The 26,325-nt window shown below is 47.9% G+C and overlaps 2 protein-coding genes across 6 annotated transcripts in view; one reads left to right on the top strand and one right to left on the bottom strand.

Annotated features, from left to right (window-relative positions):
- The first annotated feature begins 42 nt into the window (after positions 1 to 42).
- Positions 43 to 9,199, top strand: ZBTB33 (zinc finger and BTB domain containing 33). Of its 3 annotated transcripts, none has more exons than XM_062007011.1 (2): positions 43 to 116; positions 5,689 to 9,199. In XM_062007011.1, the coding sequence occupies exon 2, from the start codon at positions 5,691 to 5,693 to the stop codon at positions 7,734 to 7,736; it is 2,046 nt and encodes a 681-aa protein (XP_061862995.1). In that variant the 5' UTR covers positions 43 to 116; positions 5,689 to 5,690; the 3' UTR covers positions 7,737 to 9,199. The 3 variants fall into 3 exon arrangements, with proteins under 3 accessions (XP_061862995.1, XP_061862996.1, XP_061862997.1); XM_062007012.1 differs by lacking the exon at positions 43 to 116 and adding an exon at positions 4,524 to 4,594; XM_062007013.1 differs by lacking the exon at positions 43 to 116 and adding an exon at positions 4,884 to 5,258.
- A 2,307-nt stretch (positions 9,200 to 11,506) lies between these two features.
- The window catches only part of TMEM255A (transmembrane protein 255A), a 28,834-nt gene continuing 14,015 nt past the window's right edge, over positions 11,507 to 26,325 (bottom strand). For 2 of the 3 annotated variants that reach the window (XM_062007016.1, XM_062007014.1), the window contains 6 exons: positions 25,154 to 25,243; positions 23,195 to 23,257; positions 20,275 to 20,363; positions 17,899 to 18,061; positions 16,449 to 16,592; positions 11,507 to 14,177 (listed from right to left, as the gene is read on the bottom strand). In XM_062007016.1, the coding sequence (XP_061863000.1) occupies positions 14,019 to 14,177; positions 16,449 to 16,592; positions 17,899 to 18,061; positions 20,275 to 20,363; positions 23,195 to 23,257; positions 25,154 to 25,243 (708 nt within the window). In that variant the 3' untranslated portion in view covers positions 11,507 to 14,018. The remainder of the gene's footprint in view (positions 14,178 to 16,448; positions 16,593 to 17,898; positions 18,062 to 20,274; positions 20,364 to 23,194; positions 23,258 to 25,153; positions 25,244 to 26,325) is intronic. The other variant, XM_062007015.1, reaches the window with a different exon arrangement.

Here is a 26,325-nt window from a genome sequence, read left to right as displayed (position 1 = left end):
GCGGCGTTCCCGGCGGCGGCTCCCTTTTGTGCTGCTGGCGGCGGGGCGGCCGCGCCGGGCCGCGTCCCCTCAGCGGCCGCCCGGCAGCGTGGACGCCGCGGCAGCGGCCGCGCCAGGTAAGCGGCGGCGGCGGGAGGCGGGAGGCGGGAGGCGCAGGGCGCTCACGGGCCGAGGCGGCGCGGCCCCGGCAGCCCCGGGCCGGGGCTCTCCCTGCCCGCGCAGCCGCAGCGCTCCCGCCGCTCTGGGGCCCGTCGCACGCCGGCGGTCGGGGGGAGCGACTCAGAGCGCGTGTAAACGCTCCCGTCCGCCCAAGGCAGCGCCAGCCCGGAGCAGCGCAGGCGGCGGCCGCTCGGCCCCTGCCCCGGCGGCAGCGGAGCGTTTCTGGTGGCCGCTCCGTGCCGGACAGCCCGTGCTGGTTTATGCTCTCTCTCCTGAGCGCGTCAGTCTCTTTTCCAGAAGTGAAACGTTATTTCTGCGCCTAAACCTTTCATAAGCAGCATAAAAACGATGTGTACGAAGGGGGAAAGCCTGCCCAGGCTTGTCTGGGGTGCATGTCACCACGTGCAAAGCAGGGACGGAAAGGACGTTACCGGAGATATGTGTGTGTCTCTGTGTGTGTGTGTGTGTGTGTGTGGCGTTACTGGAGCCTGGGTCTGGGTGAGGACAGCCTGGTACCCCCCAGCTGTGGGGCTGTGTCAGTGTTTTGAATATCAGGGACTACTGCTTGCCTAATTAACCTAGATAAGGTTATCTTTTTAAAAGGTGGAAGTTCTGACTGGCGGTAGGGTCATTGGGAGGAGACAGCTGGAGGCCTGCAGTGCCTGTAGCTTTGTCATATCGATCCATACAGTGTGAATTAAAGGCTCAGTGACTTTGTCACTCTGAGCTTCCAGTCTCTGGAAAAAGCCAGAGTGACCCTGAGACTTGGTAGCTCATATCCATGCCTCCCTCACAGGCTGCCTGAGTTCGTTTACCTCTGTGGCATGTGAAGTCAGCTGTCCTCAGGAGGGAATCCAGGCCACTCTGAACTCCCAGCAGCAGTTACAGGTCACACCACCAATCCAGGAGAGAAGGAAGCTGCTGGGGCAGCCTCTTAATGCAGGGATCTGTCCGTGGGGCAAATAAATGTACCCCCGGGGCCTTTGTGGTGCCTTCAATGAGCCTTCTCCAATGGAAGGCCACCAAGATGATAAGGGACTGGAACATCTTTCTTATCAGGAAAGGCTGCAGGACCTTGGGCTGTTCAGCTTAGAAAAGAAAAGGTTGAGGGATGACCTCATCAACACTTGTAAGTACCTAAAGAGTAGGTGTCAAGGGGATGGAGTGATACTGTTTTCTGTAGTGCCCAGTGACAGGACAATGGGTAATGGACAAAAGCTGGAACACAAAAAGTTCCACTTAAACACAAGGAAAAACAACTTTGGTGCTGAGGTGAGGGAGCCCTGGCACAGGCTGCCCAGGAAGGGTGTGTAGGCTCCTTCTCAGGTTTCCAAACCTGCCTGGACATGTTGCTGTGTGACCTGATTAAGGGCAGCCTGCTTTAGCAGGATTTTGAGCTGGATGAGCTCTAGAGGTCCCTTCCAACCCTGATCATTCTATGAGAGTGGCCCTCTCTAGCTTCTGGGATCCCCCCAGCGAGAGCTCAAGGCTGCTCCAGAAACGGGGTGTAATGTATCCCGGGAGCAGCGTGCTGTGTGCTGGAGCTTGCCTTTCCCCTGTGCTGCCATGGCAGGGCAGCAGGCAGCCAGGGGCTTTCAGAGACACTGAGCTGGCTACGAGGCGGCTGTCATCATAAAGCCACTCACATCTGCACTCCAGGGTCTGTCTTGACAAAACAGTGACCAAAACATCTGCCTCTCAGGAGCACTCTGCACCTCTGGCACTTAATATTGTAAAGCAAAGTACTTTTTTTGCACAAGTTATACAACGAACAGATACACAGTCTGTAACAGCTTCAACGACTGCTGATGGCAGCAAGAGCACTCGACTTCAGTTTTATGAGGCTTTACGTAATGGGCTTGGCAGGAAAAAAATACCCTCTGAAAATTCCTCAAAGCACAAACGGTGACAATCAGTAGCGTCCTGCAGAAGCAGCAGTGCTTTATTTGAAATTCTGCAGTGCAATAATGCTTCTGTCCCTAGAAGTACCCTTAGCTTGGGTAGCTGTTGAATGTTTCTTGTCCTGGAGGCCCGAGGGAAAATGCACTGTCCTGTTTGTCACATCGAATTGATTTTCATGTAAATTACATTTTGTTCATGTCAGAGGACGCTGCTTTGTCTCTCAGATTTGTCAGGTCTTGCACTGAGTTCTCTGTTCCCACAAACTGTATTTTTAAAGAGGAAGAGAGCTCCTCACATCACTGAACACTTGTCACTCAATCACATCATTTCTTCCCCTTCTCAGAAAAGCCCTCACACCCCTTCTTTAAATTTGTACTTTCAGAGCCTCCATCCCAGGGGCTTTTTTGATCACTTCTATACTTCAAAAGTTGCTACTGTGCCTCATCTATTTCTTCAGTTCCAAGAACAACACATTTAGTTCTATGTTCCAGATATTTCTTGTCGACAGCTGCGATAAAATGGTTCTTTTGACCTGTCACCATACGCGAGTCAAAGCACCAAACACTTCCTAGGCTTATCTAAAAATAAGAGAGGAAAAGAAACCCCAACCCAGACCATGAGGTGCTGAGAATCACAGGATCATTACTAGCTAGACAAATAAACCCCTTTCACATTGTAGTTCTGCATGCAGGGGCAGGGGTCTGTGGGACAGCTGCAGTAACATTTTTGAAGCTGGCTACAGCATTAGCTCTGTCCTGACCATGGCAAGGTGACAGTGGTGTTTATAGTTTGTTATCTAAGAAGCTGCCATAGAGAGAGGCTTCTATAATAAGGCAAGGAGAGGGTACAATGCTCACAGCTAGACTAGCATCTTTTAAATTAGCCAGCATTTCTGTGCCTGAGGGTAAGTGGTTTCAGCCTGATTGTTGAGAACTGATGATGCTTCAGGGCAGGGCTCTTTCCAAATCAGTGCTTATCTTTACCTGTAAATTCTCCTGTTAATTATCTGAAACGAGATAGGCAATGAGGAGAAGAAAGCTCCTTAAAGCTGGACTAAGAAATGGTTTCATTTGGACCATCAGACATTTCTGGAGGACAACAACAGAATGCTGGATTAAACGTTAAAACCATTATCATTTTCCTTTAATGTAACCTCCTGTGGGAAAATTACTAATAACCTACATCAAAAGAGAAAACAGAATGGAAGGGTAATATGAAGAAAAGCCTACCTTTTCCCCTGAATATTCTTTTCTGTTTATTATTCTTCTCTGTGGAAAAAAGCATATAAATAAACAGAAACCAGGCTTGTAACATTTTAGATCTGAAGGCTTGCTTCAAACAGGCACTCCCACTACTAGCTATACAAATGTAGGGAGCCTGGCAGCTGATTTCCTCCTACCAGGGCTCAGAAACTTAGGCAGGACCATTTCGTTGCTGACATAGGCAGTGAGAGACTGTGGCCTGTTCCTGGGTTTAGTCCAACTTACATTGATAGAAGGATTATTGTTCTTGCCAAAGTTTTTTAATCTGAAGAAAAACCGAGATCCCCGTGGTTCGGGTCCATGCAATGCACAGGAAAAGAAAAAAAAGGGAACGGATCAGTAACTGAAGGTGAAAACCATCTTTTCTGATCTCGGCGCTTTGAGCGCTCCGAACAGCGGCCGTTTCGCAGCGGCCGCACTGTGGCGATGGCCCTTTGATGGCCCACACGTCCAACGCGCGTTCTGGCAAAGCGGCCGCCTGCCCGGCCCCGGCACAGCCCGGCGCGGCTCACCGCGGGGCAGAGAGCGCGAAGCGCAGCGCTGCGGGGCAGCGGCTTCCCTGGCCGTTGGGCGGAGGTGCCGGCTGCGTCAGCCGCCGGGAGAGCGGCGCAGCCTGCTCTCGGCCCCGGGCAAGGGCGCGAACGGCAGCGGCAAACAACTCGCTGCCACCGCGTTTCCGCGGCCTTATCGACACGGCCAGGCGTCAGGCAGGTGCCGCCGGGCTCGCTGCGGGCCCCGCGCGGGGCGAGGCGACGGGAGCTGTGCGCGCCGGGCAGGAGCCGCCAAGCCCGAAGCCGGGCCCGTGCGCTCGGCCCCGGGCGGCCCGAGGCGTCCCCCGGGACAGGGCGGGTGCGCCGCCCACCCCCCGCGCCGGCGGCCCACACACGGCGCCCCAGGGCCCGTAACCGGCCGTCGGCGCACCTGGAGGCGCCAGACGCGGAGGCGGGACACGGCGCGGGCCGGGAGGGCGTCCGGGGCCTCCAGGGAGCCGCCGCCAGCCCCAGCCCGCGGCCGAGCTCGGTCCCGGGCGGCTCCGGGGCCGCGGCTTGGGGAGGCCGGCGGCCGGCCCCGCCCCTAGCGCCGAGCGCGGCCGAAGGGGGCCGAGGCCGCTCGGGTCAGGGAGCCGAAGGGTGCGGGGCGGGGCGCGGGGGAGGGGGGGCAGCGCGGGGCAGCGCCCCCTGGCGGCCGCGCAGGAGGGGCGGCGCCCGAGCGGCGGCGGCCGGTGCCCCTTGTGCGGGGAAGGGCGGCGGACGCCGGCGGCCGCGGCGCAGGTAACGGGGACTTTCCCTCGCCTCCCTCCTCCTCCTCCTCCGCGCCGCGGGCCGCCCTCCCCCCTCCCGCCGCCGGCGGGGCCCGGCTTCCTTCGCCTGGGCTCGGGCAGGAAGCGGCGCGCAGGGGCGGCACGTCGGGCTCCGGCCGCCGCTGTCAGCGCCGCCGCTCCCGGCTCGCCGAGGCGGGGCCCGGCTGCCGCTCGCCCAACGCTTTCTGCGGCAGTGCCCTTCCCGGGCCGGCTGCGTGTTCGTGGCAGAGGTTGCCGGGCTGCAGGGGCCCGCCGAGCCGAGCGTGCTGCGGCCGCGGGCAGCGGAGCGGGGAGGCCGGCGCCCGGCGTTCGGCCTCTTCGCCTCGTCCTGCCCTTCCAGGCGCATGGAAGTAAAGTTTTCCGAGTAAAAGGAAGCACTTGCAGCCTCTGGCTTGCAGGGTTGTTTGTTTTTGTGCCTTGTTGGGAATCGCCGAGTGGGAAGTGCTGATACGTGGATTAGGCTGACTTTACGGACTTTTGTTTGCTACCGTGCTGCCTCTGTATCTCCATTTTAAACACAGGACAACCTTGTAAATATATGAGGAAGTGTAAAAAAAGGCAAAGTTTCTTTTTCTGGGCAAGGAAGTGAGGTATCAATAGTGTTTTCATTAACCTCGGGTGACTGGTAAATACAGGTATGCACAGATTTTGTTGTGTGGCCTATAAATAACCTGGATGTTACCAAGCTTTCTCATACCAATTTGCAGAATATCCTCACCACTGAAATGAAATCTGTAATAATGTTCAAAACCTTTTGAGGGACCCATATCTTGCCTCTTCTTGGTTTTCAAGTTTATCTTACTGGAATCAGATAAGCAGCTGTTTCGCTGTTCAGCAGCTTGTGAGAACAGAGGATGTGTTCAGAATTGCGTGTACCTTGTGTAGAAGGTGAAGGGACAAATAAGAAACAACTTCCAGAGCAGTATCTCAATGTGTTTTTTCAAAGGAAGGAATAAACAGTACCTGTGGGAATGCTGTCAGCAGTTAAAACTGTAAATACGCCTATGTGAATATGCAACTGGAAGCGTACAAGTGAATTTGATGCCTTTTACTTTCTCTTTGTAGGAATGGAGGGGAAAAAACTGATTTCTGCAACGGACACACAGTATTCCAGCGCACTGCTCCAGTCTCTGAATGAACAACGTGGCCATGGACTTTTCTGTGACGTTACTGTCATCGTGGAGGACCGGAAATTTCGAGCCCACAGAAACATCCTTTCGGCTTCAAGCACGTATTTTCACCAGCTTTTCTCAATGGCTGGGCAAGTGGTTGAACTGAGCTTTGTGAGAGCAGAAATTTTTGCAGAAATTCTTAACTATATCTATAGTTCCAAAATAAAGAGCGTTCGATCCGATTTGCTGGATGAACTGATTAAATCAGGGCAACAGCTGGGTGTTAAATTCATAGCTGACTTGGGCGTGCCTCTGACCGAGGAAGGAAAAAACATGCCAAGCGAGGACAAAGGTGGTGCTGCCTCAGAAACTTCAGCTTCCAGCCCAAGTCAAAAGGATGCTGAAACACAAGTACCTGTGATAAGGCCAGAGAGTCAAGAGGTAACGGACGGGATGCCTGTTATAACACAGTCATTCTCCTTACATGGCATAGAATATGAGACCACTAAAATCACAGTGAGTGATTCGGATGATGATGACGATGATGTCATTTTTTGCTCCGAGATTGTTCCTCCAAAAGAATGTACTAAAGATGCAAATGCTGCAGCTCAGAAACAGCCTTGCCCAAGTCCAGCTGGAGTTTCTGACCAAAAATCATGTGGCAGTGGTGGCTCTCCCCATTTGACGAGCACCACAGCAGCTCAAAAACTCACTTCACCTGCCAGTCAGCTAAGCCCAAACCAAACACAGTCAAGCGCCGAATCGCTTGTCTCCACAATGCCGCAGCACCTGACTCCCAGTATCATCGTGCTAAACAAGCCTCAACTGAACGCCTCTCTCAACGCCAGCTCCTCGCACCAAGCACACGTGACCCCTACAATTGACTTACTTGAGGACAACCAGCAGCCGTCTAAGAATGGCTCGTTAACTGAAGGGGAAACAACTGCTGTTGACGTTGAAGAGGTGGTTGAAGATGATGTCGATATTATCAGCTCCTCCAGTCCTGGCTCGGTCAGCAGCAGCTCTTTGGCTCAGCAACCTTCTACACCCAAGGCAGCAAGCACGGAAGGATCGGGTGTACAGAAGAAGCAGGTTGTTACGTTTGCTCAGGAGCCATTTGCTAAACCTGGAGAATTTAAAATAAAAATCTCAGATGTCCTGACTGGAAAGAACAAGGAGTTAAGTTCAGGTGTAGCATCAAAGAACGTGGCAGAAGGGCAGAAAATCATAACGTTAGATACAGCCACCGAGATAGAAGGCCTGTCCACGGGCTGTAAGGTGTATGCCAACATCGGTGAGGATACGTACGACATAGTCATTCCTGTGAAGGGCGGCTCCGAGGACGGCGACGCCAAACCCGACGAGAGGCCGAGAACGTCCGACGGGGACTCTCCGAACAAGAAACGCATGAAGGTGAAGCACGACGACCATTACGAGCTCATAGTGGACGGAAGAGTCTACTACATTTGCATCGTGTGCAAGCGATCGTACGCCTGCCTGACGAGCCTGCGGAGGCACTTCAACGTCCACTCCTGGGAGAAGAAGTACCCGTGTCGGTACTGCGACAAAGTCTTCGCTCTGGCAGAGTACCGTACGAAGCACGAGATCCACCACACCGGCGAGCGCAGGTACCAGTGCCTGACCTGTGGCAAGTCTTTCATCAACTACCAAATTACGGCCTCCCACATCAGATCGGTTCATAGCCAAGACCCTTCTGGAGACACCAAGCTTTACCGCCTGCACCCTTGCCGGTCCTTGCAGATCAGGCAGTACGCGTACATCACGGATCGCTCCAGCAGCATACCCGTGATAAACGAGGGGGGAATTGTCTATCGCGTTGGCACGGGGAAGGATGGCGCTGAAGGAACAACGTCTAACCCTCCAGCCAAACAAATTACCTGGGATGACATTTTCATCCCGCAGGGAAACGAGGCAATTTTTAAACAAAACCCATCAGAGGGAAGTACTGAGTTTGAGTTTGTAATACCGGAATCCTACTGAAATGCAATCAATGTTGGTGAGAGGATTCCCTGCAGAAATATCAGAGCTGGTTTAAATTGACTGTTACAGTCGGCTGTAAAATCAAATGTTAAAACAAGTTAACTCGTTCTACCAAGTCATCCTGTGGTAGCATTTGGATCATTAGTAGCTGCAAGTGATTTGTGGAAGCGATTCATCTGAAAGTTTACTTGAACAGAGAGCAAGATACTTCCCAGGAGCTGGCAGTGTTTTCTGGAATGTTGATTGTGATCAAAACCTGGGGGTTGTAGCTTGAAAAGGTACAATTTCTCCTAAAGAACTAGAAATCTTTCTTCTGAAGTAACTGAGGTATTTCCTGTACCCAACACTTACTATGTAAACTCTTTGTTTCATGTTAGCACTTTAATGCTGAATTCTGTTTCCATGTTAACCCAGAAAACAGGAACATTTGCCATTGTTGTCTCTTGAATGTGGAACCATTTTTTTTCAAAGATAAATCCCACAGCTCATATTTATTTTTGTGAACAATGCATTACTGCAAGGGTCCAAAACAGCTCAGCCAGTAGTTTGGAGTAGGGTGTTCACGAACTAGCATCTTAGTTCTGCTTTTACAAGCACTATGAATTATCTGTCTTGATGCAAATAGTCTTTGCCAACAGGAGGGACTCAGGGCTAAATTGAACAAACTTTGTTGATACTTGGCAGTATGGTGAGCAGAGTGTTCAGTGTCTGGACCACTATATTCTTTTTGCAATGGCTAAAAAAAAAAACCTCCCTCAAACCCACAAAGCTCAATAGTGAAGAAACATAGAACACTTATGAAAGAGACAATAAGAGACAACTTGCCTTTTCAAAGCTTTGAGGAATAATGTTAGGTTTTCTTACTACTGGTATTTTCTTTTAAAACATAGCACTTGCAACAAAAGTAATATTTTCTTTTTAGATGAAGGCTTTTCAATTTGCTTCTCAAAACTATGAAATGATCTCAGTGCTGTAGTGGTGTAGCACTGACACTGCCGAGAATCTTGGATGCCTCTTTGGCTAGATCATTTTTCTTCCCCACTTACAGGGTGTGGAAGCACAAGGACTAAACCGACAATGTGAGAATACTCTCCTGTCCACCATAATGCAAAGTATCACATCTCTGCAGTTGTCTAATTGTCATATATTTTCAGTTTGGGGGTTATCATATTGTCTTTTTATTTTTCTCTGTGCAATTGGTACACGTTTAGGCACTCTGAAGATAAAATAGACGTGGGACTTCAACAGGAAACAGCAGATCTGAGAGAAAACAAACAGCTGTTTCCTGGAGTCATAGTTTAGTGTTTCAGATTTAGTGACTTGTTGAATTTTTGTAAATGGTAATATGAAAACTGCTCAAATTCTAGAGGTGACTGAGAAAGATGGTTGTGCATAGTACTAGTTAGTTGTAACCTTTCATTGCTTAAACTACAACTATAAAGATTTTTCTTTTTCATGTTTAAGTAGTCTTGTGTTTTAAGTTAACTTGATCCTATGACCTTCAAGCTTATGGTTTCAGACATACAGTACTGCAGACAGAAAGACATTTAAGTGGTAAATGGTTCAAATACATCTTGAGCTATAAAAGAAGAGGGTACCAGAAATCTGAATGAGTGACGACAGGAGAAAGAGGAGGATTGGTTTACCTTGTGCATGTGATGCTCAGCACTTCTGTTTCCTAGGCCAAGAACATGATATACATGATTATCTCCAGATCATGTTGCAGACCCTTTTGAATATAACGGGGTGTGCTTTCAAATGTTACAGGCTGGATGTTATCTGAGATGGCATTTCAGCAGCGAAACATAATCCTCGCAGGACACTGACTGTGTCTTGCCCGTGTTAGCACAGGTAGTTCTGACATAGCTGGCTGGGTGCTAGACTGAGACTTCCTGAACGTTTAGAAAAGAGAAATATGATGTTATTTTTGTTACTGACTTGACACATCTGGAATTAAGCATACAAAGTGTACATTCAGTAATAATTAAACGTAATGGCTACCACTATTTGCTGCTGATACATTAAACCTTAAATTAAGCTGTGCCTACTAAAGGTCTCTTTTTGGAGGAAAACTGGAAAATTAGGGCTTTGTAACTATTTTTGCTAGAAGACTCGTGCTTGCATGTGTCTCAGGGTCTTCAGTTTTCCTTGGAAATGAAATGATTTTTGATATCCAAAGTCCAGAGGTCATGTAAAGTTGGGTTTTTTTATTTCACTTCTAGTATTTCTTGGTTTAGAAACATATTAAATCCATTCTTTAAAGACTCTTTATGGGGCCACGAGCTTTTATATTTAGATTTCTGGCTATTGCACTTACATTTGGCAGAGGCTTTTTTTTGTTGTTGTAGACACTTAGCTTCCAGTTTAACTTAATGAAAAACTTTATGTAAATATTATGAAATTGGCTTGGGGGGAAGAAGAAGACTGAATCTGAAAAAGCATTTATATAAACATTAAAAATGTCAACAGAGTATGATGTCAAACCTCACAGGCATTTATATGCACATAAAAACATTAATGGATCTGCTGCAAACCATGAGCACGTTGGCTGCATCCTCACAGTATGGTTTCCTTGGGGATCCATACCATGGCATTCCAGGATGTGATACAAACAAATACTGAGATAACAAATGACTGCTTATTTATTTTGTACTGTTAAAGCATGCAGCTTAGAAAAAGATGCAGAAGCTGACGACTGTATACATGGAACACTGGGTTCTACAGCTGTCACCTAGGAACTGTTCTATGCCAAACACCATTTTTGCCAGATCTGTAATGTATATAGTTGTACAGTCTTTCCTTAACATACTCTTTAAATTTGTGTTCTACTTTTCATTAATCAATACTTGATCTTAGTTAGAGCTTTCTATGGCAAAAATTAAAAAGTTTAATTCTAAGGATGGGTGTAACACGTTTCTCTTTAATGACAGCTCCACCTGTACAGTCTAACGTGGTGGATTTGGATTTGGGGCTTTTTGGTGGGGTTGGCTTGTTTGGGGGTTTCTTGTGGAGCACTTTCCAAGAAAGCAAATGAGTTGAGAAACTCAGCCCTGTATTGCAAGAGGAATGTTGTGATAGAGGCTTACTCTCAAAGTAAGTGGAGCTACTGTGGAACAGTCTGTCCAACTACTGCCACCACTGCAAATGAGCTGGCAAACAAGGACAACTCAGACAGTGACCAGGGCAATGCAGGTCAGCTCATTAATGGCTAGGGCTCCTCATCCTACCAGGACGAACACTAGTTATGACTCAGAAGAGTCTTGACTGTTGGTGAACCGCAGCTAACGTGGAGAAAATTAGTTACTTCATGTAGACTTCTTCTTACAGCTAAAGAATGCAGTGGAATAAGCAACAAACAAAACGATGGTTTAGATGTTTTTACCTCCTTGGCATGGGGCTTCCAACGTCAGCAGATAATATCCTCAGGACAGAATTAGGGACAAAGTAACAGACCGAATGTGAAAGGAAACACAGGCACTGCAGGGGCTGGATTATTTGCCTCTGTGCTGAGTGAAAACCAGCAGTAATGGTTCTACAGTGATTGAAGTTGGGGTGCTCTTATGGGGCTTTTAAAAACAGAACTTAAAAAGGTGTCTCTGGCTAATTCTGGCAGAAACACCAGTTTCCAAATACGCTGGGGGTGGGTGTTTGGTTTCAGGTTTTAGGCTTTCATTAGTGCATAATGCTCTTACACTGGAATTGCTCAAATCAAGACCGAGATGCTTGTCCAACAGGAAAGCTGCCAGAATGTAAAATGCAATTGATAAGTGTTTACAAAAATCACACAATTTTATTTGTTTGGTAAAGTAATAAAAGGGTACATGAGTCACAGTCTTAACATTCTCATAAGAAATGATGAATACAGTGCAGAATGTTGCATTCACGTTAAACACTTACTGTTACTCAAGCAGAAGGAAACAGGTAATTCAATGGAAAATCCCACCAGTAATTTTTTAGGTGTGAAAATGAACTTGTCTTTTTATAGTGAATTTAAAGCAGCAATGTAATTTTTGCTTAAGTATTCCTTAGGAAAAAACAAAAAAGAGAGAATTTGGATAATTTCCCAAGTGTAATATTTGTCAACTCAAAACCAACGACACCATTTCCTAACTGTTTCTCTGCCAGGAAGTTTTTCCCCTTACAAGTTTCTTATCCCTGTCCTGTAGTGTCCCCTAGTCCTTCTAGCCCTATTTAGTTGACAGGCACAAATGGCAGAGTGTGTTTGTCAGAAGTGGGACAGGACTGTTAGCTTTTGTTTCAAAGATGCAGCAACAAAATGTTTTCCGATACTAACGTGCCCTTCTGATTTGAGTTTTGTGGGTAGTTTTATCAGGAGAAGTACTGTCTTACTTTGAAGTTGCCCATGATCTCTTTATCAAGACTTAATTCAGGAAAATGTGACATAAAATGGATGATGCCCCAGTATACAAATTTATTTCCAGTACACAAATTTATAGGAGCTGCACTTCAACGATCTACAGTAAAAACATCACCAGGAGAGGTTCTGCATACACTACTGCTTTAAATCCCATGAGTTGCATTCCTTTCTCCAGCTGTTATGTTTTCCATTACTGGAGAAAAGTTACACTTGCTTCTGGATAAACAGTGTCATCCTTAAGCTTATTAATACACTGATTAGTATTTGACAGTGGAAATGAGAAGGTTAACACATAGCCTAGCCTAAAGGCTTTGCAAATGCATAGGATTAAAAACAGCTTTATAAAGTGTGGGTGTACTTTGGAAAGTGAGATCAGAGACTTCAGTGTTTGCTTTCCAAGTTGACAGTATTTCTTTTTCTTCTTTAGACTACAAGTAGAGAGATGCCACGGTTTAAAAGCCAACTGGATTCCCCCTCAACCCCCTGCCCCCAGCATGTATTCCGCTTTTAGATTCCCAAAGTCTGATTTAGCTTTTAGGTACCTTTTTGTCTGCATCAGTTGAAAGTAAAGGTAGACAATTCAGGATTAGAGTCAGCAATCTGACGCCAAGGAAATGAAATCTTTGGGAAGTAAGGAGTAAAACATCAATACCTGATTTTTATTCCTGAAGTAAGCAGTTGAGAATGCTCAGGTTGAGCAGCTCAGGTCTGAATGTTGTCATCTGAAATCACTTCCTGGGGTAGAACCACACTTTACAGGACAGTGTGCCACGTAACAAAGCTGACCTCCTTTTGTTATGCAGGATGCATGCAAAATCTGTTGGAATCTAGATCAATCAGCACAGTCATCAGCTGAAGATTAAATGAAAGTCACAACAATAACTGCAAATTCCTATCAGTTTCATCCTATATTACAGGGTGCTGAATTTTATCCATGTGAGACTTATACCTTGGAGAACTAGTAGCAGATATTCTTTATGTGCAGCCCATCAAACGGCTACTAAAACAGTGCTTATTTGGGGTGCTGACTTAGTCCATTAAAAAAGTTAAAAGTACAAGTTTAAAAAAAATTCCCAACCAAACAGAAGAGAGGAAGAAAAAAAAGTTCACTGCACTGTTTCAGTGACTTCTGGACAATTCCTGATGCTCTTTAGAGGAATACAAGGAAGATTTAGGCAGTGCAACCACCCAAACGGTTTGACTTACACAGAATTCAGAGAGACAACTCCATTTCAGCTTTTGTCTTAAGAAGCATCCTGAAATAAAACCAGCTTGCTTGTTAAAGCTTTTTCCTTCAAAAAACCAATACTCCAATTGTTTTGCTAGACATACACGACAATATCCTGTGATGTTATCTCTTCTCATTAGTGTTAAAAGTTTGAGACACTGTTCTGGCTCCCCCCAAGATTTTTCCAGCACAGAGGCTGTAACCATGAAGTGACATGAGCTACGTTCTGTGGCCCAAGAAAATCCCAGCCCCAAGGCCAAACAAGTGTCAAATTGAGCTGTCTGCAAGCACCTTCACCTTAAACAGATTGATACACTCCGGCAACTATCGATCTTGGCTGGCCTTACTTCAGCTTGGCACACGATGGAGTAAGGCAGATCAGAATCTACCACCTCATTAAAAACCAAGGACTACATGAACCTGGCTGGAATTCAGGTTACCCACTACTCGTCACCACCACAAAGCATCAGTGGTATGTCCCCTTCCTCATGCTCTGTGGCTAAACCTCTGAAATAAGTCTCCCAAGAAAGAACAATCCGGGCTAATCTTTGTATTTGCAACTATCTTCTGTATCTATCCCTCCTGCTCCCTCCCACGGTAAAATATAAATACAAAATGTTCACAAATATTTCAATGGCAATTTGTTGTTGTTGTTTTTTCTTCTTTCCCACATTCTTTACGGTGTGTAAGGTGGTGGCTTCTCAAAAGGTGGGAAATACGGTGGCGAGTAACGAGGCGGCGCGTTAGAGGACCACATGTAGCTGGGAGATGGTGACACCGACTGGGGGTCATCGGAGAGGCCAGAAGGAGTGGAGGCTGGGAACACACTGGAATGCTGCAGGGAGACAGCAAGAAGGCTGTAATGTAAACACTTCTTAAGGTAAAGCAATACTTTGTTCCCCAGCAGTGCTGAATATTTCAAGGCTCGCTTCTGCCAAACCTATGTGCGTGTAACTTGTTGCACTGAAGGAAAGCACAGCCTGTAACCTAGTTCTGCATAATGAGACTCCTTAGACCTAAAACTGAAGGCATCTAAAAAAACCCAATAATTCTCATCACTTCTGAGTAGCTGCTGCATTTCTGCAAACTGAAAACACGTCTCTGGAATCTTGCAGATCACACATCAGCCAGTGGCAACAACAGCTGCAGATAGTTTCTTTTCACCCTGCTTTTCCTCATCACTAATAAAACCCCACCAGAAACTAAGAACAAAAAAAAGCTTGAAAAGGTGGAGAAACAAAATTTCTGCATCCTTGCAGGTTAATTTCTGCTCTCCAAAATACCTTTGTTACTAAAAACACCTTAGGTCTGAAGCCTCAAGCCACATGGCACTGGTATGGCCACAGACCCAAGTACAGGCTGGGTTCTGTCCCAAATGGCACTAATTCCTCTTTGGACAAGGTGTGAAAGGCAGCAAAGGCCACAGCTCACCTGCAGTCTCTCAGCAGAGCCAAACATGGCTCAGAGGCTGCAGAAGTCAAAATGCTGCAGAACTGAGACTGTCTCACTCCAAACCGCGCACCCAGAGTGAGGAGTAAGATGCCAGCACTACTTCCAGCAGGGCCCTTGCCTCCTGCCTGGTTCCTGTCATGGCCCACTGCAAGGGGCCTTGCTCACCACTGCAAGGTGAGCCGGGCCGAGTGCCATCGGCCACGCCACAACTGCAACACGCTTTGGCTTGTGCTCCTCCAAAAAACAGACAGCTGGGTCTGCTGTTCTAAGAGCTGTGTGTGAAAGCCAAGCTCTTGCAGGCGCACAGGCTTCCCTAGACATTCTGGAGCATTGGGGACTTTTCCTGTGAAACGTGTGTGGAATGAGTGGGAAGCACTGACTCGGGCCAGTTCTTGCACCAGAGCCTTCAAAATGGATTTGAGAGGCAAGGCTGGGCTTGCTCTACGTGCTGCTGGATGGCAGGGGAGAAAGTGTCAGGGTGGTACTGACACTACTTGGGTCAGAGTGGGGCTCAAGAAAAGGAAGGCTCCACAACCAGAGGCCTCAGCGGAAGTTTTCACGCAGACCTTCGAGTTATCTGGAAGATAAGCAGAACTCGGAATTGCATCTGAAAGAGAGACTTGGCTGTTTTCAATTTAAGATTATCTCAATTTATGCCCAGATTTTGTGCCAGCTCCTAAGCCAACACCTGTGCTCACAGAAGTGAGACATGGAGAGACTTTCACCCGTTCAGCTGAGCTGTAAACTCTGGCAGAGCCCCAGCAGTCCTCCTAGTTGAAAAGCAGGGCAAATCACCCATGCTGAGCATTCCCTTGGTACTGTGGCTGCAGTACAGACAACCCCTGAGTTAAACAGTGCTTAAATTAGCCAAGAAGCTGAGAAGAGGACTTCACAGCAGAGCATGGTTTGTGTGCTGGTTTTGGCTGGGACAGAGTTAATTTTCTTCACAACAGTTGCTATGGAGCTCTCGCCCTGATGGTTGCAAAGAAAATGTACAATCTGTTAACATCACCACTGGGGTAATATCCACCTAACAGAAGAGCTGAGCTGGAAATGTCCTCATCAGCTTCAACAAGTGAAAGCTGATGCTGACAGGTTCACATGAAATCAGTTTCCAACAGCACAGCTCGATAGCTTAGAAGAGGAAGAGATGCCTTACAGCAGAGGTGGTGTTTGCAGGGATTGCTCTTACACTAGCTGAAGCATGTGGAAAAAAATCTCACAACAGAAAAGCTTTTCTGTCAGTATGTGTCTGCAGGAGCTCAAATAGCTTATTTCCAAAAGCTCTTGTGTTCCTCTCAGGCATACCAGTTAGCCTAATAAAAACCAGCACCTGAATACTTCACTTTGCCTCTGTCCTCAGAGCACTGCAGGTGCCAGAGGCAAAGCCTATTTTTAATGTGGCCTCTACCAGTGAATGACAGGGGAGGCAGGCAGGCAGCAGGCTCTGTTGCCTTCTCTTCAAGGACAGCTTTCAGGAAAAACACTGCCTTAGTTAGAAAGAGCACTGCCAAGGACTAAAGATTTGGTATTCTCTGCAGAAACAGGAAAATTAAACTGTGTGAATGACAGGAAGACAGGCCTCCAGAGGCCTCCAGACCGGCTGGATTTAACCTTGCTGCTAAACAAGAAAACATCCTGCACCGTTCCCTACCTGAAAGTCGTACGCAGAGTAGGGAGGCAGGTGAGGAGTGCTGTGGTAGTAGGTGTTGTAAGATGTCACTTGTGGCCTTGAGTAGTAGGTGACAGAAGGGTGTGCGTTTTCAACCGTACAGTTCAGCGTAGGGAGGGAAGGAGTCTGTTGAAATAAAAAGAAGAGAATGTCAGCCTACTCACCAAGTCACGGAAGGCTGACAGCTGAATGAAAGCAGAAATGATTTAAAGGAGCACTATGTGTCTTTAGAGCTCAGCTCTGTGGAATTAGCAACAGGCAACCTGGTTCCCTCTCAGGCAGCAGCTAAGTCCCAAGGTCATTGAATTCCTCAGCCGCTTACTGTTTCCTTTCAAGTTCCACAGAACAAACTGGCAACAGCCCAGTGCACGTCAGTACTCAAAACAACTGCTCACACTGTGTCCTCACAAGGAGGAGAGAGAATACATTAATTTTGATTACTCAAAATCTAGTACACATCTCAAAATGTATTTCAGCTCCTCTCATACTGCTGTTCACACACATCTACACATCTTTCCTTTGCAGAGGTTTACAGGTTGCCTGGTGTGAATCAGAGCTCTGATGGCCACGACACACAGCTGGGAATGTGTCTCCTGTTTTGTTTGGGAAGAGCTTGGTGAGTCTGGAAAGAGTGTAAGAAAGTTCAATGTTCTGAAATAAGGCACCTTTAGTGCAATGCCCAAGATTTGTTTGTAAGAAAAACGTATTGCCAGGACAACAAATGCTGTTTTCTGGAAGTCTCATTTTGTATTATTCCAAATGCATCACAGTAGACTGAAAAAAAACACCCCAATTTATCTGCTGAATAAGCAGTTCTCACCATTGATTTGTCTTCTGCAGGACAAAACTGTATGGAAGGTAACAGGAAGCCTGGTTCAGTGAGGTTATTTCAAAGCCCATGTCATCAGAATAGCATTTTTTTCCTTATCTGAAGTTTGCAATCCTTCACCTGGTTTTAATCCCCAGCTCACACTCAGATTCTGCACCATGAAGAAACTAGATGGAGAGTTTCAGCCTAACATGGCTGCTTAAACAGTCTGTAAAGCTCAGAACCCTACTGCTGCTATAAAATCCACAATTAATGGGCAACAAGCACACATTTCCTTGCAGAAGGTCAATGCTAAGAGAACACCAATTTTAAAGGTGGTGCTTATTTTTATTGGTATTGCCAACACCTCTGAGAAGGTCCCTTTTGAAAGTGCATCCTCCCAACTCTGTTCATCTTTCTAACTGTGTTCAGGTGGTGACACCCGATCAGGAAAGTGAGTCACTTCCACTTTCTCCTCAGTTCATCTGATGCCTTTCTCTCCAGCCTGACTGCAGCGATGCATAGACCATTTGAGATACCAATAGCTGTTTTCATGATTATTTTTAAAAGGCAATTTGCCTGATTTGCTTCAATTAATGCACAGAGAACCTGGCACCATCTTACCATGTCTTTAAAGCCTCCAAGTATTGCTGCTGTAATGATCCCCAGGAACAGCCCCACGATGTTCAGAATCGTCGCCGACCAAAGCAAGTGGTAAAGGTGGATGATGTCCTGGCAGCTGCTGACATCAATGTATTCATAGTAGCCTCCAGAAATCTCTACTCTGCTAGATTAGATAAAAAACCATAATCATGATTAAAAAATGCACCACATATCATAAAACCCAAGCACTTCTGCTGGGCAGTAAAATGTATTCTGCAATGGTTCCCAAGGGAGCGGGGATCAAGCCTGCAAGATCCCATGCTTTTGGCACTGGAGATCTCCCTGCATGACAGCAGCAGAAGACAGTTTGATCTGTTGTGAAACAAGTCCTGCAAGGCCTCCAAACACCCACGTGACCTTGACTCTGAATCTGCCTCTTACCTCTATCATCTGAAATCTCCACAGAGACCCTGGAGGCTTCCCAAGGACAAACCAGTCTTGGAATTAAGCAGGGAAATGAGTCTGTGCCCCAAGGAGAGGCAGCTGCCTCTCAGGGCAGGGCTGGCTGCTCCTCTCAGGCACCAGAGCAGCTAGGTGGCACTGGGATGGGCACAGGGCAGCACAGCTGGCCTGCTGGCATCCAGGGCTTGGCCACAAGCGTGTCCAACTCAACTGCTCTGCTACAGCAAATTCCCCTCAAGAAAACACATTTATCAGGGACAAGCAATACTAAAGGCTTATGAATGACTTCTCTCCCAGCTCACATGTGGGGTTAGGCTCAAACTGCACGAGGGCTTTGAGGAAATGGGGAAGAACAGGTTTGCATTTATGGCAAAGAAGCAGGACATACTGCCTCAGCTCCCCAGGAGCAGAGCATAACCACAGGCTGCAAAAACCTGCAGATCAGCCTGCATGACCTCTGCATAACCCCAGCAACTGCCTTTAACAATACAACCTGTATCCACTGTTTGCAAGAGCTTGTTCCTATGGAGATGTGTGAGAGCAGAAAGCTCTCCCTGAGCCTTGGAGTACCACCGAGAACATTCAGCGCTGTGCAGAGAAGTACAGCTCGTCCTGATCAGCAGGGAGAGGCCCACCTGGTGCTGCCACAGACGGGTCCCCAGCAGCAGGAGGATGCAAGATCCTTGTCACTCCTTCTGTAATTTCTCTCCTTTACATAATGAGTGAGCTACACAGCCTTGAGTGTTTGCCTTTCATACCGAGATCTCAAAGGAACCAGCAGCTCCGTGGTGCAGGACACTTGCGTGGTACTACGCAAGACTGAGATGGTAACAACTAGTAAATCTGAGGGGAAAATGGGTCAGAGGCAGGACCTTGAGCCAGCCTGGCTGGGGGGAAGTGAGGAAGAAAAATAATACAGAAAACTGGTAAGTTTTTTTATTCCAATGACTTCTCTGTATTGCTCTCTTCAGCTAGTAAAAAGGGATCGTGTTCTGTAAACTAAGTACAAACTTCACCCCTCTGCAATGGCTTCCACAGAAACAAAGCCCTCCTCTTGCCAGCCTGCAGAACCACCCTCTCCCACCAGCAGCTTTTGATCTTGCTCCATCACAGCCAACAATCGAAGTGGGGGCAAGCCCAACTAAGTAGTGAGAAATGCTAAGCCTGAAACAGCCCTAGGCAAGAATCAGCATTAAAAAAGTCAACTTCTTAATTGCCTGTTGACACACATTAGACACTCCAAGGGATATAAGCAGCACATGCTGTAAATTACATTGGCTTAGGCACGGCAGCCAGATGTAATGATGGTGTGGTTGCTACGCAGTGGTTCTGGACTGGCAACCACCCTTCTGACTCATCCCTGCACAGTGCTGGTACGGACACCTTCCAGCCAGCCTCCTGGGCCCATGGAGGACATTGGCTTGGCAGAGAGGACACTGATTTATGAACTTGTAGGTGGCACCAGCCTGGGAACTCTGCTCCCTGTTAGCAGGTGGGGAATGAAATGGTGACAAGGTGAGGAAGAACAATGTCCTGGTTTTTTACCTCCTCAAGCTTCCAAACCAAAACCCAGCGGACAAGCAGTGCCAAGAGGGAGGGAAGGAAGGTGTCAGGATAAGGGACATTCAGTAGGGGAAAAACTGGGGAAGGCACCGAGCATAGGTAATGGAAACTCCATCCCTCTTCATTTTTACAGCTGGGCTGGCCCAGAGCATGCTCACCCCTAGCTGGATGGCTTTAGTGTATTTCATACACCTCTTCACTTGGTTATCTGCTGCTGGGAATCCTTGTGGCTAACAACCACAGCTTAAGATCCCTTCCCACAATGGCTGTCACTAAGCAATATCTTGCTCCTGCCCTATCCTGGCCGAACCTGCAAACCAGCATGACCAGTGCTTGCCCTTCCCACGGCCAGGATCGGTATTTTTAGCTTACTTTCCACAGTTGTACAGGTCACAGCAGAAGCAGGTGTTGGTTTTTATCTTCGGGGTGCAAGGTGCACGGCGCTGGGGGTGACAGATTGCCTGTGTGAATACAGAAAAAGTACATGAAACACATAAGGATGTGATCACCAAACACAGTTTCTGCTGCTGTTTGCCCTGCTCTACATGTACATTTTGCATTGATCTCCAGACCAGCCCCAGGCAGGTTTTTCTCTCCATATCTTGCAGCACAGCTCCTGTAAAGCACACAGTTACACTGGAATAAAGACACACTAGACTAGAACAGAACAGCATTTCCTTCACCACAGGGAAGTGACAGATAAGCATGTGCCTGCAACGGAAGGGGGTTGTGCAACTTTTACAAGCAGCCAAGACCTTGCTGAACTAACACTTCCCACCACGCAGGAACTCAGAGCAAAGAGTTGTCAACAGGATGACACAACCCGAGAGCACGACTCTCACAGTGGTGTGTGCAATAATTACTGGAAGTCATTTGGAAATTAAACTTATTTTACAGGTATAGCATTGTTCACACTTTAAGGAAACACAAACATTGCAAAGGATTCCAGGGAGGAGTGCAGCTGGTATGCAAGGAATCCCTGGCTCCCTGGGCAGCCAGCATGGAGCCTGGGACCGAGCAGAGATTCTGTAGCCAGGCTCTGTGACATGCTGCAGAGAGAAGGGTACTGCATGGTACACTGGAACCGATAAGCTGCATGCTTGATCCTCTGGGCCAACAGTCTGTCACATTTTGACAAAATGCTGTCCTTTGAGTGAACTTTGCTCATTATAATCTCATTATAATATCCAAATACTCCCAACAGCCTTGGAGGTGCAGCCACCTCTCACTGAGTATGTGTCCTGAGACTTTAATCTATACCTTTAAAAGCAAAGTGAGAGAACTCTGCATCAATCACAACAAAGGTCTGTACGATCAGTCACTCGAGCTCTACCTTGAAGGTAAAAGACATTACAACAATGGCTTAAGAGAGGGGGACTATTAGTGAAGATACCACTGTGACTACATCAGGGAAGACTCCACCACAGACTGCCTCTGACTCCTGGGACCAGCAGATGGGCTGCACCTCTCCCCCCGCACAGGGACCCTCTGGGTGAGAGCTGCACTTCCCGAGTGCATGCTTGGAAAACTACAAACCTCTCTCTCATCTCTCTGATTTCACGTGCTGGACTATTCATATTCTCAATACCTGCACATGGTTTTTGCAGACAGTCTGCTCTCACCAGCAATCCACAAGAACCTGTATAACCTGTTGCTTCAATAAACTGCACTATTTGTTAGGCTGGGCATGAAAGTCTCTCACTGGATGCTGCCACGCTCCGAGTGGGGCTGTGTGAGTCCACGAAGCACAACCGAGCTGAATGTGCAATGTGATGTCAGTGCATCTGTAACCACAGAATCACAGGAAGTTTGGGTTGGAAGGGAGCTTCAAGATCATCTTGTCCCAACCCCTCTGCCATGGGCAGGGACACCTTCCACTCAGCCAGGTTGCTCAAAGCCCCATCCAGCCTGGCCTTGAGCCCTTCCAGGGATGGGACAGCCACAACCTCTCTGGGCAACCTCTGCCAGGGCCTCACCATGCTCAAAGAACTTCCTTATATCTAATCTAAATCTCCTCTCTTCCAGCGTAAAGGCATTATGCCTTGTCCTATCAATCCAGGCCCTTGTAAGAAGTCCCTCTCCAGCTTTCTTGTACCGTTTAGGTACTGAAAGGCTGCTGTAACGTCTCTCTGGAGCCTTCTCTCCTCCAGGCTGAACAACCACAACTCTCTCAACCTGTCTTCGTAGGAGAAGTGCCCCAGGCCTTTGATCATCCTTGTGGCCTCCTCTGGACCTGCTTCCAACAAATCCACGTCCTTCTTACATTGGGGCCCCAGAGCTGAATGCTTCATTCTTCTTGGGAGTGGGGAGGAAGTCTCAGAGAGGTTCAGTTCACCTCCTGACTGATGGAATTAACATCTTTGCTCAACTTGAGCTGCCCTGACAGTTCATGATGGTTCATGTAGGTTTAACATGACCACAGAAGCACAGAATCTCAAGGGCTGGAAGGGACCTCGAAAGCTCATCCAGTCCAAGCTCCCTGCCAGAGCAGCATCACCTACAATAGGTGACACAGGAACTCATCCAGGCGGGTCTGAATGTCCCTAGAGAAGGAGACTTTACAATCCATCTGGACAGCCCCTTCCAGTGCTACCTCACCTGAACAGTGAAGAAATTCTTCCTTGTACTTCTTTGGAACCTCTTCTGTTCCAGCTTGTACCCATTGCCCCTTGTCCTATCATTGGACATCACTGAGAACAGCCTGGCTCCATCTCGACCGAACTAATAGTGCCAAATTGGATATCACTCAGAATCTAAACCTAGCTGCCCCCAGCCCCTCTGACATCTGAGCATAAGCTGGAACACAAGGGGGGTTATTTTCTGCCAAATTACTTTACCTTTTAATGCAACATGGTGACTAGCTTACTAAAGCAGTACACTAGCAGTACATGGAAGGAATATCTGTCCCCAGTGGGCTTCTCTTCGAGAAGAAAACAGACAGCAGAGGTGCAGAGGATGGTACATGTTGCTTGTATCCATGGAAGCTACTGCTGTCTGAACTCTTAACCCACCACTCTGCTCCTGTAATGAACACCCAGCTAAGATCTAGAGAAACTGTGTATTTTCCTATCCCCCACCCCCCTACTGCACTATTAATGTGGGAACACAATGCATGGAGGAATTTACTCCCTGAGTCCTCCTGGAACCCCACTTCAGCCCTGGGCTCAGCCTTGCACCCCCTCGTTGCTTCACAGCCTTTTGGGACACTAGAGCAGCAGCCTGGCAGCAGGTTCCTCCACCTGCACCGCGACACTGGCTCTTTCCCACACAGCCCAGCCCAACTTGCTCTCACCTCTGGTGGGGTCGTGCTCTTGGAGTAGTACTGACATCGCCCCGCATACAGTGGCCTCAGATCCTGCAGGTAAAAAAAGCACCAGGCTTAGCATTGCAGCAAAATCCAAATCAGCTAGCTGGTCTGGGCCAGGGAGCCAGGCTAGAGAGAGACCCTGCTCTCGCATCAGCACCTCAACACAGTGGCTGTTCTGCAACACTCCCAGCCATGCAGCCCCCCCACCCCGGCCGAGGTCTAACCCTGGTCCCTGGAGGTGTGTATTTGTTGCAGCTACCATGGGAGGGACAGGCTTTTAAGCCTGATTGGGTGAGGGCACCCACCGTGAACCTAATGAGTCATTCCTCCCTCCTGCAGACACATCCCAGGGCTGCCTGGCACGTTTCCAAGGGTTCATCACACTGAATCATAAAAATTTCTCTTTAAATTGTTGACAAATTTGTGTTTCTGGGCTTGAGTGACTTGTGGGGAAGCTCTGAAGGATTACCAATGTCTCAGCCTGCAAACACACGTTAATGTCTCACTTTGGGGCAGCCCGGTCCCCAGGACAAAGCATCAGTGAGCTGTTCCCAGGACTGGCTCTCTGAGCACCTGCCCCAGAGCTGGGGGTGGCAGGGCCACAGCCAGGGAGAACACTATGTGCTGGTGTGGCAGGAGCACGTCTCCAGCAGACAGTGACATTTCTGGACTGTTAAGGGGGTGAAGAGAGGCCAAAAGCACGTCCGTTCATCAAGAGACAGAAACCAGAGGCCTCGTTATCGCAACTGCTCAGCTCTGGCTGTCTCAGGAACGCAGACATCCCCAGGGCCACCTGGGAGGAGGTCCCAGTTCATGTCCTCACCCGACTCATGAGGTCAGCGCCTACAAATCTGAGTGAGTCTGCAGGGCTCAGACACACATGGCCAGGATCAGGAGTCAAAAGGAGCTTCACTTTTTCATCAAACCTAATGCTTCACATGCCCTCACAAGGGTCAGGAAAGGCCAAGACTCGCTGGTTGCGTCCAGACAGACGGAGACCTATCATGCAGAAGAGCTGAGCTGCCCTTTGTCAGCAAATCCTGACATTCAGCATCTTTCTACCACTGGAATGCTCTGGGCAGGAAAGGGGAGCCAGCTTTACATGGAGAATAATGAGCCAGCTGATGAGGGGAGTTTCCTGTTTATGGGTAATTCTGACCTTATGAAACTCCTTTCCATTTGAGCCACACAGAAACCCCAAATCTGGGGTTTTAAATCCCATTCTACCAAGTTTTGATTATTTGTTTTTTTAGGAAAAGTCATCAAACTGTAGAGCTGCAGGACAAAAATCTGTCTGCAGGCATAAACGTCAACTAAAAAGTTGAAATGGAATTGTGTTTTTCATCTCCATACTAAGAACTACAGCTTTGGCACACCTTGCTGTATTGGCAGTGGAGGAGCCCTATCTTTTGAAGTCACCAAACAGAAACTGAGAACCTACTGTGCTTCCTGTTTGTGCTCTAACGCTTTAATGAGCTTCCTATCAAATTGCTTCACTCTAACACCCAGCAGTTCACTCAGCATTAAGAACTACCTCTGCTAACATTTAAAATACATTAGATGCTACTGCTCATATATTGGCCCTCAGCTGCAATTCACGTTACATCTTTGAGACCAGTAAACACATAAAGCATACACAAAAAAAACCAAAGCAAAGTTTTAAGATCCTGATGCTTGCTGCTAACTTCTAATTACTTTTGAAAAACTGATACATGTTCCCAAAGCTTCTGATTTCAAACAGTATTCAGCACATGACACTTGTGGGCTTGGTAGTGTTAAGTTAGTGACTGGACTTGACCTTAAAGGTCTTTTCCAACCAAAACGATTCTCTGATTCTGTATGTTTAGAGGGTTTGATGTGGCCTGATAGGGTATCGTGGACACCATCACCTGTTTTCCTACAGTAGGAGCGTTGCAGGACTTGTGTTTTCCTGGAAGCACTTACTATGTGTCTGGCAGCAAAGACACCGTCTACTATGGCACAGCAGAACGCAGCAATGACACCAAAGCTGATGAAGACGATCGATGCAACCAGCTGAGAAAGGAAAACAAAGCAAAGTATCATCTGCCTCTCCACAACCAAGCCTTTCGTGCCCTCTCCACAAGCATACATAAACCACAGTCAATAAGCCCTCAAGCAATCAATGACCCAAATGTTTGCCCAGGCTGCACAGACTGGTCACATTGAAGTCCCTGAGATTCGAGCCTCAAAGAAGAGCATCTGCTCCTACAAGGCATCAGGCGCAGCAGTGCTGTGCCAGATTGGTTCCCTGGGGACTTCCTATTGTAATGCAACTTCTTCTATTACTACCAAGCACTAAACTTAGGCTGAAGAGATACCTCTTCTTTTGGTTACTGCTGTCTTTCCTCCCAGGAGAGAGGTTTCTCCTGTCTCCCTCCTGGGACCCTGCTGTGAACACTCCCCAGCTGTAAGGACACAGGAGACTGCTGCACGTGAACGTCTCAGGTGAGACTGCACCTTCAGAAGATGTTTTCTTATGGGCACAAGCACAACACCATGAGACCAGGTTCAGGTGACCAGCCTGAAACATGGGGGTTGTACAACCTCACAGTAGCCCAACCGGGCTCCCCAGTGCTGGGTTGTGGAGAGCACAGCCCATGAGGTCTCTCCCCCTGGCTTGGAGGTTGCAGAGAGACTCCTCCACCCTCCTCTCAAGGAGGTAAGTCAGACAGGTCTGATCCTCTTGCCACTGTTCCCATCCTGGCCATTCCTAAAATTAACATGAAAGCATTCAGAGGGTAAAACAGAAATACTCAAACCTCAAGCCAGGTATAAGGAAAAAGTCTCTCCTCTTGCTAAGCCACTTGAAAAACCACCCCTGCCCAAGTGCTCGTGCTGAGGTGCAGGAAGAATGCACAAGGGCTGTCATGACCTCTCTCCTCCTTCCCAAGCAGCAGCTCAGCTGCTGCTAGCAGGCTCCAGAGCAGCTCACCACACAGAGCTCCTAACTTGACCCCAAACTCCCTTGGCAAAGCACACTGGGGATATGAACAGGGCACAGAGGGAAGGTAAGTGCAGCATTCAAACAGATTCATAAAGACGAAGCTTGGGGAACAGCAGCATTTCCACATAAAGAACTGAACGCTTCGGTGGGT

Source organism: Colius striatus, chromosome 13 (genome assembly GCF_028858725.1).
Source record: "Colius striatus isolate bColStr4 chromosome 13, bColStr4.1.hap1, whole genome shotgun sequence".
In the NCBI taxonomy this organism is placed as follows: domain Eukaryota; kingdom Metazoa; phylum Chordata; class Aves; order Coliiformes; family Coliidae; genus Colius; species Colius striatus.
The sequence above is the reverse complement of the archived record's forward strand: the minus strand, read 5'-3'. Positions and strand labels throughout refer to the sequence as shown.

Coding starts and splice junctions, on each gene's coding strand:
- ZBTB33 (XM_062007011.1), top strand. CDS start 5,691: ATGGAGGGGAAAAAACTGATTTCTGCAACGGACACACAGTATTCCAGC.